The sequence below is a fragment of the Rhineura floridana genome, chromosome 2, assembly GCF_030035675.1.
Source record: "Rhineura floridana isolate rRhiFlo1 chromosome 2, rRhiFlo1.hap2, whole genome shotgun sequence".
Lineage (NCBI taxonomy): Eukaryota > Metazoa > Chordata > Lepidosauria > Squamata > Rhineuridae > Rhineura > Rhineura floridana.
This window is the reverse complement of record NC_084481.1, coordinates 45,573,501-45,587,780: the sequence shown is the minus strand read 5'-3', so window position 1 is coordinate 45,587,780 and position 14,280 is coordinate 45,573,501. Positions and strand designations below refer to the sequence as shown.

General features: G+C 48.1%; 1 protein-coding gene across 4 annotated transcripts in view; it reads left to right on the top strand.

Moving 5' to 3' along the window:
* Positions 1-14,280, top strand: part of UBR3 (ubiquitin protein ligase E3 component n-recognin 3) — a 172,366-nt gene that overhangs the window by 91,665 nt on the left and 66,421 nt on the right. For all 4 annotated transcript variants that reach the window (XM_061608528.1, XM_061608527.1, XM_061608526.1 and 1 more), the window contains one exon: positions 8,612-8,761. In XM_061608528.1, coding sequence (XP_061464512.1) covers positions 8,612-8,761 — 150 coding nt within the window. The remainder of the gene's footprint in view (positions 1-8,611; positions 8,762-14,280) is intronic.

The following is a 14,280-nucleotide window of genomic DNA, read 5'->3' as shown; positions in this document are numbered from 1 at the left end:
AGCTTATTGTTCGTATGTGTAGTCCTGTTATGTTGCTACATAGGTACAAATTGAAGCAACACACTTTTAAATCTCATTGATTTCAATAGGACAGGTTGAAACATACATTTTCATACTCCCTTTAAAACCGCTAGGATTTCATAAAGTATTTGCTAGATTGTGTGAATCCATTGACATACATGAATGCCCAGTGTTTAATGCTGCTTCTGCATGACAGTGTAAGCTATGGCTGAAGGGGTACCAGATGTAATTATTAACATAAGAACTTAATTGTTTTGTATACAAATATAATCCTATGATTTTGTAAGTTGATTATTAATATGTATAGTGTGGTTGATTTCTGTACCACAGCAAGTCTTAATATTTGAATTGGTTTATATTCAATACTCACTGGAAAACACTTCATTTTTTTCTTTTCTTTTTAAAATGCATTTAGTAGGAGAAAACTTGAAAGCTTAGTGGTTACCTGAAATTCTTTATAGGTTGAAAAAATACAAGAGAAGTTTTGTTTTCCTATCATCTCATTATGTCTAGCTTCCTTGAGAGAAATTATTGTAGAAAGGCATGACTTTAAAAAAAAAATATTTATTTCATTTGCTATTCTTCTGGTTGCCACCAGATGGTGGTAAAAGTGTATATAGTGTCAATGACAATAAGTATGCCTTACAGAAATATGCTCTTTTCTTTTTACTTCCTGGTCTTTTTTAATTTTATCCTTTGGGATCAGTGACTGCTCCCCTATTTGCAGCAGCGTCATTAAGAAGCTAAATGAAAAAGTCATCTTTATTGTGACCAGATTTACACTTTTCCCCAAATCCGTGACACTAACCTCATCACTGCACAGCTAGCAGATAAGCCAGATTATGCTTAAATAGAACAAAAATAGCATAAATAGAGCACAAGCAGTGATAAATGATTGTTTATTTGGACTATATATCACTTCCAGAAAGATAAAAATGGCATGATCCTATGTTTGGGGATGAAAAAGTCGTTAGCATGATGGCAGACATTCTCTGGTAAATAATAGGGCTAAGTTGAAATATGAAGCCAATGCTTCTGAGTGTCCTAAGGCCATTCCCCTAACATGTTTTACATCAGTCTTCTGTCATGTGACACCAACTGTAATACCATTTGCAGAAAAAAAATAAGATTAGAATTTGTTCTAAATGGAAAATGTTTAATAGTGTAAAATCAGCATGAGAGGAAATCCTTAATCAAATCAAAATATTTTTATAGCGAACATTTGTAGAAATGCAGCATTTTTTAAAATCTAGAGCAGGTACTTAAAGTTGTATGTCTGTGAAGATGTATCTGGCATGTTTCTAGATCAAGTGATAAGACCTGGTTTAGTCAGCGATGAGATATTTAACAAGTCTGTCTTTGGAGAAGCAAGATGAAAAACCTTATTTGTAGTTATCTTTTTCTAATAACTTACTTTGTCCAGACCAATAAATAGGTTGTTGCTGCTGTTACAATATTTATTAATATTCCAAAGGGAGCCCAAGGCAGCCAACAGATGATGAAGCACTAAAAAATCTTAAAAACAAAACATCTTTAACAATCTTAATAATGAAGCATCTTGAAAAACATCTTTAAAAACAATTCAATACAGATGCAGACTGGAATAAGTTATCTACTTAAAAGGCTTGTTGAAAGAGGAAAGCCTTCAGTTGGCGCTGAAAAGACAACAGAGATACTGTTATCATAGAAACATTGTTTGCTATTTTTTTTAAAAAAAATCAAGTAAAGTGGCTGGACATGCATCTGAATCTTTAAGTCAAGAGATTACTCTTTGCTTTGTGAGTAAGACTGCAGCAATTATCTATCTCCTTTGTTACTAGGAATCAATATATTTTAGTCCAGCGGTGGACAACCTCTGACTTGTGAACAACATTTAGCCTGGCATGAGTCCCAGTCTGGTCCGTAAGGCCATTTCCCCCCAGTCATGACCACCTGTCTCACTTCTGACATCATATGTGATCTCAGTTGTGGGACAGGTGGAAATGCTACTAGAATGGCTGCACAATCATAGCGAATCCATGAAGGAAGCAAGCTTGAAGTCACTGTCTGTCAGGCCCAGGATGTGACTCAGGAACCAGACCAACGGCTGTAGTTAATTCGTGTTTTATTAGGGTAATGTCCAAACAAAGACTGCGTTTTCTCATGAAGCAATACAGGGATACAGGTCCTGCAGCATTGGGAGAAAGTTGACAGAGCAAGGGACTTCGTCCCGCCTGTTCTTTAAGAAGGGGCCAAACGGGCGCGCAATCTTTCGCTCCTCCTTAACTGCCCCTCAGGTACTGCCCGCCTTCCCCCCCTTCTCTCCTGTCTTTTCAGCTGTCTGCGTGTGCGCGGTGAGGGGGGAAGCATCACCCCCTCCTCTTCTGAAGTTTCCGATTCCAGGATGGGGGATAGGGGAGGGGCTGATGGTAAACTGCCTCCCCACTTTTGGGCTGTGAGCAGCCCTCCCTCTTTCCCCTCTTGCTCTGAGCCTGAAAGAGGGGGAGGCGTGAGAATGTCCAGGGAGGGCTCAGGCTCCCCGTCGCTAAGCGACCTTATCACTGGCAGTTCCTCTGTTTCGTCTTCACTCCAAAGGGGGGAAGTTCCTCCCCCTTCCCTCTGCCATCCATCCGAATACTCTTCTCCCAACTCTCCGGGATCCAGCTCCCCGGGATTGGGACCCCAGCTCTGCCTTCCGACACCATCCCCCCTCCCAGGCTGTGCCCTCCTCCCCTTGTCTGGCTTGGGATGGTGGGGAAAACGTTGATGGAAAAGTTTTACCAATTCTGGAGCATGCACATCAGCTGCCTCTTCCCATGATCTGTCAGCCACCCCATAGCCTTTCCAGTGAATCAAGTACTGCAGCTTGTGGCGTCTGATCCTGGAATCTAAGATCTCCTCAACTTCAAACTCAAGCTGCTCATTTACCAGGAGTGGAGCTCCGGGAGGTTCCTCTGGCCGTAACTCACTGGGAGGGGCGGCTTTCGTTAAGAGGGATCGATGGAACACAGGATGTATTTTAAACGTGTCAGGCAGCTTCAGTAGGTACGCCACGGGATTAATTTGAGTTCCTATTTCGAAAGGACCCACCCTCTTGTCTTGTAATTTTCTACATTTGCCCGGCATCTGGAGGAAGCGGGTGGACAGCCATACCTGGTCTCCCGGTTGAAGGGGGGGCCCCTCCTTCCTGTGCAGGTCAGCAACTCGCTTGTACTCCATTTTGGCTTCATTTAACTGCTGTTTCAGTGTCTGTTGCGCCGCTTGCAATTCCTTAAGGAAGTTCTCAGCTGCCGGTACCAGCATTCCTTCTGAGCTGCTTGGAAAGACTTTAGGATGGAATCCATAATTAGCAAAGAACGGGGTTTGTTGAGTGCTGGAGTGCAGAGAATTGTTGTAGGCGAACTCTGCAAAATGCAAATATGATACCCAGTCAGTCTGTTGATAGGACACATAACTTCGTAAATATCTTTCCAAAACGGCGTTCAAGCGTTCTGTCTGCAACTGTTTCCACATTGCTCTCCAAAATTTGGCTGTGAACTGAGTTCCTCGGTCTGAGATTACGCTGTTTGGCAATCCATGCAGCCGGTAGACTTCTTTTATGAATAACTTGGCCGTTCCTTTAGCCTCTAAGGCCCCTGCACAAGGAAGAAAGTGTGCCATTTTGGTAAGTAGATCCACCACTACTAAGATGGCTGTCATTCCTTGGGACTTGGGTAGATCAGTTATAAAATCCATGGAGAGGTCCTTCCAGGGTTCGTGTGGGACAGGCAACGGTTGTAACAGTCCTGCTGGTGTCCCTGTTTGTGTTTTTGTCCGCAGACAGACAGAGCAGGACTTTACATAACTCTCAATATCCCGACGCATTTTAGGCCACCAGAAGTCCTTGGCCACGTTCTGAATGGTCTTGTAAATCCCAAAGTGTCCCGCTGTGATGGAATCATGACACTGGCATAGGATTCTGAGCCTTAATTCCCCTTCTGGCACATATCTGGCGGTTTTGAACCATAACAGTCCATTTCTCCAGTGAAAGGTTACTTCTGAGTCTTGACCTTGTCCCGTCTCCTGCTGATATTTTAGCATGTCTGCATCTTCTTGTTGTGCCTTTTTGAGTTCCTCTTCCCATGAAGGCTGGCATACTCCCAACGTTAATTTCTCTGGCGGGATTACATACTGAGGCTGGTCCTTGGATTCACTTTCTTTGTATTGTGGCTGTCTGGATAAGGCATCCGCTCTCTGGTTTTTGGCTTGGGCATGGTAAGTAATCTGGAAGTTAAACCTAGTGAAGAACTGGGACCATCTTATCTGTCTCTGGTTCAGCTTTCTGGCTGTTTGGAGGCTTTCAAGATTCTTGTGGTCGGAGCGGACTTCAATTCGATGAGAGGTCCCCTCTAGGTATTGTCTCCAGTTTTCAAAAGAGTCCTTGATGGCCAGCAGCTCCTTCTCCCAAACTGTGTAGTTCTTCTCTGCAGGCTTTAACTTCCGAGAGAAGTACGCACAGGGGTGCAGCTCCTTCCCTTCTTGGTCTAATTGTAGCAGGACCCCCCCGATGGCAAAATCTGAAGCATCTGCTTCCACTACGAAAGGGTGGTTCGGATCAGCAAAGCGCAGAATGGGCTCAGTAGCAAACCTTCTTTTCAGCTCCTCAAAGGCCTCGGTGGCGTTCTCTGTCCATTGAAACTTCTTCTTCCCCCTTAAACAGTCAGTCAGAGGAGCTGTTAATTTGGAAAACCCTGGAATGAACTTTCTGTAATAATTGGCAAACCCCAAAAACCGTTGTACATCCTTTTTGGTGACAGGTTGGCCCCAGTCCAATATGCAGCTTACTTTCCCTGGGTCCATCTCCACGCCTTCCGCTGAGATTCGATATCCAAGGAAGTCTAGAGACTTGAGGTCAAATCCACATTTCTCTAATTTAGCATACAGGTGATTTTCTCTCAGTCTCTTCAACACCATCTTCACATGCTGGTCATGGTCTTCCTGGTTCTTTGAGAACACCAGGATATCATCTAAGTAACAGATTACATACGTGTCCAACAAGTCTCTAAACACGTCGTTCATGAATTTTTGAAAAATTCCTGGACTTCCACAAAGCCCGAACGGCATGACCAGGTATTCATACTGTCCGTAAGCGGTCAAGAATCCTGTTTTCCATTCATCTCCCTCCTTCATTCTGATCAGATTGTACGCTCCTCTCAAATCCAACTTCGTGAAGATTTTTGCAGAGCGCAGTCGGTCCAGCAACTCTGAGATCAGGGGCAGCGGGTAGCTGTTGGGGATGGTGATCTGGTTCAATGCGCGATAGTCATTACAGGGTCTGAGTTCCCCCCCCTTCTTTTTCACAAACAATAGTGGCGCTCCAGCAGGGGATTGTGAGGGGCGTATGAATCCTTGCCTCAGGTTTTTATCCAGGAATTCCTTCAGGGCCTCCCTCTCATTCTCTGTGAGAGAGTAGATTCTCCCTGATGGGATGCTGGCTCCTGGCACTAGGTCAATCGCACAGTCGTAAGGGCGGTGGGGGGGTAAAGTCTCTGCCTCTTTTTCATCAAACACATCTTTGAATTCTTCATACTTTGGCGGCAGGGTCACTTGCTCGATCTCTTGCACTGCCCCCGCTAAGGTGTTCTTGATTCCTTCAGGTTGACAGTTCTCCTGGCAATACTGTGAGGTGAACCACACCACCGCCTCCTTCCAACTTATTTTGGGTTCATGCTTTGCTAGCCAGGGCATTCCCAGAATCACCTCAAAGTTCGAGAGATCTGACACGTATAGCGAAATGAACTCTTCGTGCCCAGGGATTTGAAGTTTCACTTCCTCCGTGGCTTGTGTCACCCCTCCTGACTTCAGGGGTCTCCCATCGATAGTCTCCACAGCTAGGGGAGCGTCCAGTTTCCACCGGGAAATTCCATGACGCTTGACTAATTTTGCATCAATAAAATTTGTGGAGGCTCCATTGTCAATTAAGGCAGTGGAATTAAACACCACTCCTCTGGAAGTTGTAATCCGAATAGGCAAGACCAACACCCCCTTTGAGGGAGGTTGGATCGTTGGGGGGCCTTTATACAACGCTGCCCCCAGTCCACCGGCCTGCACGTGGACTGGGTGTTCTAGTTTCCCGACGGCTCAGCTTTCCCCCCTTTCAGTCCACAGTCTCTGGCCACATGGCCCGGCTTTGAACAATAAAAGCATAAACGTTCCCGGCGTCGTCTTTCCTTTTCTTCTTCCGACAGTCTTGGCCTAGCCCCTCCCTGTCCCTCAGTTGCATTACCTGCCATCCCTGCAGTGGGAAGGGTCTTGTTGCGGGATGCCGAGGCTGAGTATCTCGGGACCTCCTGCTTCCTTTCCAGGCGCCTTCCTTCCATCCGGTGATCTATCTGTAGGCATAGCCGGATGAGCCCTGGTAGGTCAGCGGGGGGGAGGTCCTGGCCAACTCATCCAGGATTTCAGCATTTAATCCACTCCGGTACATAAACATCAGGGCGGCGTCATTGTAACCAGTTTCCTGGGACAGAATTTTAAAAGCGTTAGTGTACTTGGAAACAGTCCCTTTAGCGTGCTTCAGAGCGCCTAGTTGCCGCGCTACTGTTTCAGCCCTTTGCGGGTCTTGAAACATCTCGGTTATCTCCTGTATAAATCCTCTGTACCTTCTTAAGACAGTATCCTTTCTCACGAGATACGGAGTCACCCATTTTGCAGCTTCTCCCTCCAGGAGGCTAATCACGAAAGCTACTTTAGCCCCATCGTCTGGAAATTCTGTGTGCCCGACATCCAGATATAACTCACATTGAGCCACGAAGGTTGCCAACTGATCACTTTGTCCCGCGTATTTTGGGGGCAATCCAATGGGAACCTTTACTACGGCAGCTGGAGGGGCTGTTCGCATCTGGCCTATCGTGGCCTTCAAGGTTTGATTATCCGTCTTCAGCGCCTTGACTGCTGCTAGCAGGGCTTGAACATCCGTCTGCAAATCAGCTACCTTAGTCCTCAAGAGTTCCACTTCTTCCGTCTCAGAAGTGGGGTTCGTCCCCCCCGCTGCTCCCTTTGACATCTTGTCCCAGTCAAGTGAAGAGAGCGTTGAGGGTGATTTAGGTGGCTCTGTTAAGCTGTCAGGCCCAGGATGTGACTCAGGAACCAGACCAACGGCTGTAGTTAATTCGTGTTTTATTAGGGTAATGTCCAAACAAAGACTGCGTTTTCTCATGAAGCAATACAGGGATACAGGTCCTGCGGCATTGGGAGAAAGTTGACAGAGCAAGGGACTTCGTCCCACCTGTTCTTTAAGAAGGGGCCAAATGGGTGCGCAATCTTTCGCTCCTCCTTAACTGCCCCTCAGGTACTGCCCGCCTTCCCCCCCTTCTCTCCTGTCTTTTCAGCTGTCTGCGTGAGCGCGGTGAGGGGGGAAGCATCACCCCCTCCTCTTCTGAAGTTTCCGATTCCAGGATGGGGGATAGGGGAGGGGCTGATGGTAAACTGCCTCCCCGCTTTTGGGCTGTGAGCAGCCCTCCCTCTTTCCCCTCTTGCTCTGAGCCTGAAAGAGGGGGAGGCGTGAGAATGTCCAGGGAGGGCTCAGGCTCCCCGTCGCTAAGCGACCTTATCACTGGCAGTTCCTCTGTTTCGTCTTCGCTCCAAAGGGGGGAAGTTCCTCCCCCTTCCCTCTGCCATCCATCCGAATACTCTTCTCCCAACTCTCCGGGATCCAGCTCCCCGGGATTGGGACCCCAGCTCTGCCTTCCGACACTGTCTATCAGCTGATGAGCAATGAGTTCAGCCTTGCTGGAGCGGCTGTGCAACCGAGTTCCCTGTGGGGAACTCAATCATTTGGCTAAATTTGGCAGCCCTCTGCTTGGCACTTTGCCAACGATAGCTCTGATATAGCTCATTGTGCTGTGGTTCCCAAGTGCCCAGCAACAAGCTGGTTTGGGGGGCTTCGGAAAAGCTGTGCAAGAGAGTTTGACAGATGTTTTAATGACATCAGGTGATTGACATGTGGGCTGTCCCACCCACTTGTCAAAGTTGACTCATGGGGGTTGGGACAGATAACCATCTGGCCCACTAGGCCAAGAAGGTCCATATTATGCTTTCTAAATGTTGTCCTGATTTCTCTCACTACCTTTGCTAAGTCCCAGCTTTTCAGTTTGGATTGAAAAATAGGAGTCAGAAAAGGGGCAGTTGAGATGAAACATATGGAGCCCTCCAAATGTGACTCCACACTAATTAATGTCAGTGATGTAGTAGACTTCCCTTTATGCTTTCTTCAGCATTCATTTTTTTCTTTTGTTTGTGTGTGTGTGTAGACTGCAGCTACATAGATTGCAAAACTGGTAGTTGTAGCAGCTTCCTAGTCTCTTCCTATATTAAGGGATGTTGGTGGAGACAAGCTTCATTTACCACCGAAATGTTACAAAGAACTTGTTTTATTTTAGCATGGAGATTAAGCTCTGTGCTGGCAAAATTAAATAAGTGTAGCATCCTTAAGTGGAAAAATTACACACTGCATTTTACAATCATTATTATAATGTAATGGTTCAAATGTCAGGCATTTGTTTTATTTTAACCCATTTCTTCCTAGAGTGTTGGTTCTTTGTTAATATCTTTTCTTTCCTGTAATCTTTAGAATTGCCAGATGCAGATATTGCTATGGAGATAGCAACAGCAGAACAGCATGTTTCTGAAGCTGTGTATGATTGTGTTATTTGTGGACAGAGTGGCCCTTCCACTGAGGAGCGACCAGCAGGATTAGTTGTGCTTTTACAGGCCTCTTCAGGTATGGTTGAAGAAACAGTTTACTTGACTTGAAGAAAATATCTGTATATCTTAGCATATTTTAATGATGACTAAGAGGTTTCTCCATGGATGATAGTCCATCAGGTGGGTATAGGACACCACCTAGTGTCCATAGCCAGGAAAAACAACTGAATTGCGGGAAGTAGGTTGCTTCAAGCATGTGATCTCCCCAGTCCTTTCCTGCCTTGTCATCCTAGGTGGCTGTCTTTTTCCTTTGCTCCAAATTCTGTCTGCCTCAGCTTCCTTTTTCTTGTCTCTGTCTCAGTGTGGTGAGTTCTCTGTCACTGTTCTTCCTTATTAAACAAAAAAAGTTGTTAGCCCTTGCTTTTTTCTGTTCCTGTCTTTCCCCCTCCCCCTCCGCCTGGCCGCTCAGAGCAGGAGAGAAGGTGGTTTACCCACCAGGCCAAATTAGAGCGTGTTGTGCAAGCTAACAGGGAACTTGTCTGCCGTTTTCTCTGCTTACCCTTGAGTCTCCTCCACATCTCAGAAAGGCACATGAGTTGAGTGGGATGGATGCCACTAGTCTCCCATCAAAGTGGTCACACCCCGACCCTGCCACAGGCGTCTTGAATATGGCCACCATAACTCTGTCAGTAGTGGCAGCGGAGACTGGCTTGCTTGTGCGTAAACCTCCCATCACACCAGCAACTGCAGCAGAGAGCGGGTCAGGGCTGCGTAAGGTGCTTAAAAAATCCAAACATCAGGCAGCTCCCTCCTCCATAGCAGAAGCAAATCAGATGGCTATCTTTGTGAACGCAGCCAGCAGTGCAGCACCTGACATTTTACATTTGGCCACTTCAGCAGAGCCCACCAAAAAGAAGATGGCCACCATATTGGACACGACCCCCTCAGTGGGACCGGCCAAAAGGAAAGCAACTGCTATGTCAGGCCCTCCCATGGATTAGTCAATGAATGGAATGGCTGTCAACCAGGCTTTAGGGGTCAACAGTCTACTGGTAGAGGTGACACCTCCAAAGGCCACCTCTGAGCCAGCACATAGCTCCCTCCTCCAGTGCCAGAAGTCAGAGGGCCCTATGGTCCACCTTAGGGCTTCTTCCTCCCATCTTACTGGCAGCAACCCTGTCAGGGAACATATTCAGAAGCCCTTGCTGGAGGATGAGCTCACTGCAGACCCAAAGCTCATAACATTACTTGATTCTCCCACTGCTTCATCAGAGGAGGACTTTGAAGGCTTCGGGGAAGTAGGAGGTTCCCTGGCACGGACCTCCTCTTCCACCCAGCCATCCCATGCTCCAGGGATCGGGGGGGGGGAATCCTCAAGGCTTGATACCCTTCCAGTTAATGCCTGAGGCCCTGTCTTGTATTTGGGAGGCTTTTATTGGGGCCCTGTCCACTGAACTCCTGGCTCCTGCTTCGGCACAGTCCTTGACTTCCAACCTGAGACCTGCGACTAATAATAATAATAATAAATTTTATTCGACCGAACGAACACTCTAGGCGACTTACATAACATTTTAAAATACAATATAAAACAACATATTCATCAATCAATCTAACATCATAAAAACAGCAATTTAGAGATACAAAAAAACTACTCCACTCCAACATTGTTATAGGCCTGCCTGAATAGCCAGGTCTTTAAGGCTCGGCGAAAACTCAACAGGGAGGAGGCATGTCGGAGATCGTAGGGGAGAGAATTCCAGAGGGTGGGGGCCACCACCGAGAACGCTCTCTTTCTGGTCCGCACCAGCCTAGCTGTTTTGACTGGTGGGACCGAGAGAAAATCCTGCGTGGCTGATCTGGTAAGGCAGCCTATTTGGTGATACTGGAGGCGGTCCTTCAGATAAACTGGACCGGAACTGTATAGGGTTTTAAAGGTCAACACCAACACCTTGAATTGGGCTCGGTAGACCACTGGTAACCAGTGTAGATCTAACAACACCGGAGTGATGTGATCCCGGCGGTGGCTATGCTTAATCAAGCGTGCCGCCGCATTCTGTACCAGTTGTAGCTTCCGGACCGTTTTCAAGGGTAACCCCACATAGAGCACATTACAATAGTCCAAGCGAGAGGAGACCAGGGCATGTACCACTCGTGGGAGAAGATGTATAGGGAGGTAGGGCCGCAGCTGTTGTATCAGATGTAGTTGATACCAAGCTGCCCGACTCACTGCCGAAACCTGAGCCTCCATGGACAGCTGGGAGTCAAGGATGACCCCTAGGCTGTGGACCTGGTCTTTTAGGGGTAATTTCACCCCATTAAGCACCACGTCGATGTCTCCCAGCCTTCCCTTATCACCCACGAGTAGCACCTCAGTCTTATCAGGGTTTAGCTTCAGCCTATTCTCGCCCATCCATCCACTTACGGACTCCAGGCACTTGGACATGGTTTTCACAGCCAACTCTGGTGAAGATTTGAATGAGAGATAGAGCTGAGTGTCATCCGCATATTGGTGACACTGCAGCCCCAAACTCCTGATGATAGCTCCCAGCGGCTTCATATAGATGTTAAATAGCATGGGAGAGAGGATAGAGCCCTGTGGCACACCACAATTAAGAGGCCAAGGGTCTGAAACCTCATCCCCCAATGCCACCCGTTGGTATCTACCTGAGAGATAGGTATGGAACCACCGTAAAACAGTGCCCCCTATTCCCAATCCCTTCAGGCGATTTAACAAGATACCCTGGTCAACGGTATCAAAAGCCGCTGAGAGCTTGAGGAGGACAAGGAAGGTATATTCACCCTTATCCAATGCCCTCCTCATATCATCCACCAGAGCGACCAAGGCTGTTTCAGTTCCATGTCCAGTTCTGAAGCCCGATCGGAATGGATCTAAATAATCTGCTTCATCCAAGTGTGTCTGTAATTGCTTAGCCACCACTCGCTCTATCACCTTGCCCAAGAATGGTAAATTAGAGACTGGGCGGAAGTTGTTCAGCTCTTGGGGATCTAAGGAGGGTTTTTTCAGGATAGGTTTTATTACCGCCTCCTTGAGGGCTAATGGCACTGCACCCTCTTCCAAGGATGCATTGACCACTGCCTTGGTCCCTTCGCCCAGTCTTTCTTTACAGCTCATAATGAGCCAAGAAGGGCAAGGATCCAGCAGACAGGTGGTTGGCTTCACAGTAGAGAGCACCTTGTCCACGTCCTCAGCGAGGAGAGGCTGAAACCGATCCCATTGGACCGGAATGCAACTGGCCGACTCTGGCCCACTTCTTGTATCCACGGCGTGCGGAATCATGTTCTTCAGGTCCTCGATTTTATCAGCAAAGTGTCCAGCAAATAAGTCATAGGAGGCTTTAGAATGTTCCATTGGTTCCTGGGCAACTGGACCGACCAGGCTCTGGACCACTTGGAACAGCCTCCTGGGACAGCACTCTGCCGATGCAATAGAGGCAGCGAAGAAGTGTCTCTTCGCTGCCTTTGTTGCCACCTGGTAGGCTGCTATTGCTGCTCTAACCAGTGTCCAATCGTCTTCAGTGCAAGATTTCCGCCACCGGCGCTCTAATCATCTCACCTCCTGCCTCAGACCTCGCAACCATGGTGTGTACCAGGGTGCTGTCTGAGTCCTATTCAGGGGGAGAGGACGTTTCGGAGCCACCCGGTCTACCACCCTAGCGATTTCCCTATTCCACTCCCCCACCAGGGTTTCGACTGGGTGCCCTTCAGCAAGCTCCAAATCCCCCAGTGCAGTCAGGAATCCTTTAGATTCCATCAGGCGTGTGGGGCGGACCATCCTAATGGGTCCTTGACCCCTGCGGAGGGTGTGTGGCATTGAGAGGTCCATATTCACCAGGTGGTGATCTGACCATGACACGGGGTTAGAATGAATAGCCCCCATTTCCAGAGCACTTACCTCCCCGCCCGAGACAAACACAAGGTCAATGGCATGACCGGCTACATGGGTGGGCCCACTATTACTAAGGTGCAGTTCCCAAGAAGCCATGGTTTCCCGAGGTGCCCCCATGAGAACGGCATCAGCATGTACGTTAAAGTCCCCCAGGAGCAACAGGTTAGGGGAGAGCAATCGCACAGCCGAGACCATCTCGAGCACCTCGGCCAGGGAGTCCACTGTGCAGCGGGGCAGGCGGTACACTAGTAGAATCCCTAAACTGTCCTTTGGGCTCAACCTCCAGTACATGCCATCAACAAACTTGGTCTCCGGGAGGGGGGGCCTGGTGAAAACCAAGGACCCTCGATATATAACTGCCACACCCCCTCCCCGCCTACCAATCCTCGGTTGTTGTGCATATCGGAAACCAGCCGGACACATGGCCTCAAGTATGGGAGCTGAGGCCTCGTCCAGCCAGGTCTCCGTAATACATACCAGATCTGGGTCCTCATCCAGGATCATATCATATCATGGATGATGGAGGTCTTCTGTACCACAGATCTGGCATTGCATAACAACAGCCGAAGATTGGATGGAGTCCTGCCTCCCCCAGTTATCTTCTGGTCGTGGATAGGCCTGGAACAAAGGATGGGTATGACGTATCTATCCCTCGTTCCCCTAGATTGGCATGGCCTACCACCACCCCTCCAGGATCTGCCACCCAGCCGTTTAATGTGGTGGCCCCCCAGTCCTCCCACAACATTCCCTTCCGATCTACACATGTCCTCCCCCCTGTGTGCCAAACAGACAGGCCCTACCACCCCCAGTAGTTTAGTTAAAATAATGTCAGATAGTACGTGTCTCTCTTGTTCCACACTGCGAGGTTGGTTCACCTACAACCAGATCTTCAACAGTCAAGGGATCTTAAAAGTCTACAGCCACTAAAACAGCTACAGGGCCAGCCACAAATCAAGGGACCCGACAGCCTTTGTCAGACTTCAGGGGTTCCAGGCAGCCACTGCTCAGAGAGTTTGGGGGCATTCATCAGAGGACGAGGACTTACCATATCCAAATCCTTTTGCAGCCTCCAAGGGCCGTCTAGTCAACATACCACCCAGAGACTCCTTGGATCCATTTGTGGACCCTGAGTGTGATGATGAGTAGAGTGCAGGCTCTGGGATGGAGGAAGTGTCTTCTCCATCCAACTCTACTTCACACAGGCTGTTTCATGCGGATAATTATTTGCCTGTCCTGTGTAAGTCTCTGTCAGCGCTGGACATCAACTCTCCGTCACCAGATCCACCGCCGGCCCCTTCAAAAGGAGCGTCTGATCTGAAGGCTCCTAAGGCCACTGTGGTTACTATTCCAGTTCCTAAAGCTTTTAAAGCAATAGCTCAGTCTGAATGGCAAGTCCCTCTTCAGACTAGGCGCACGCCTGCTCTGGCCACATGCGTCCACTTGTTGGAACCTAACTTCATAGACCTACTCAAAGTTCCCAGCGTAGATGGTCCTATATTGACCTTAGTTTCTTGTTCCTTGTTATCTCAGGAAGGAGATGTGCAATTCAAGGAAAGGTTGGAGTGACGACTAGACATCTGTCTCTGCAAGACTCATGAGGGAGCTGCCTTTGCTGTAAGGGCCTCTTGTGTGGCATCTATCTTTTCATAGGCCTCCTTGCTTTGGCTGAATGAACTGCTGGACCCTTC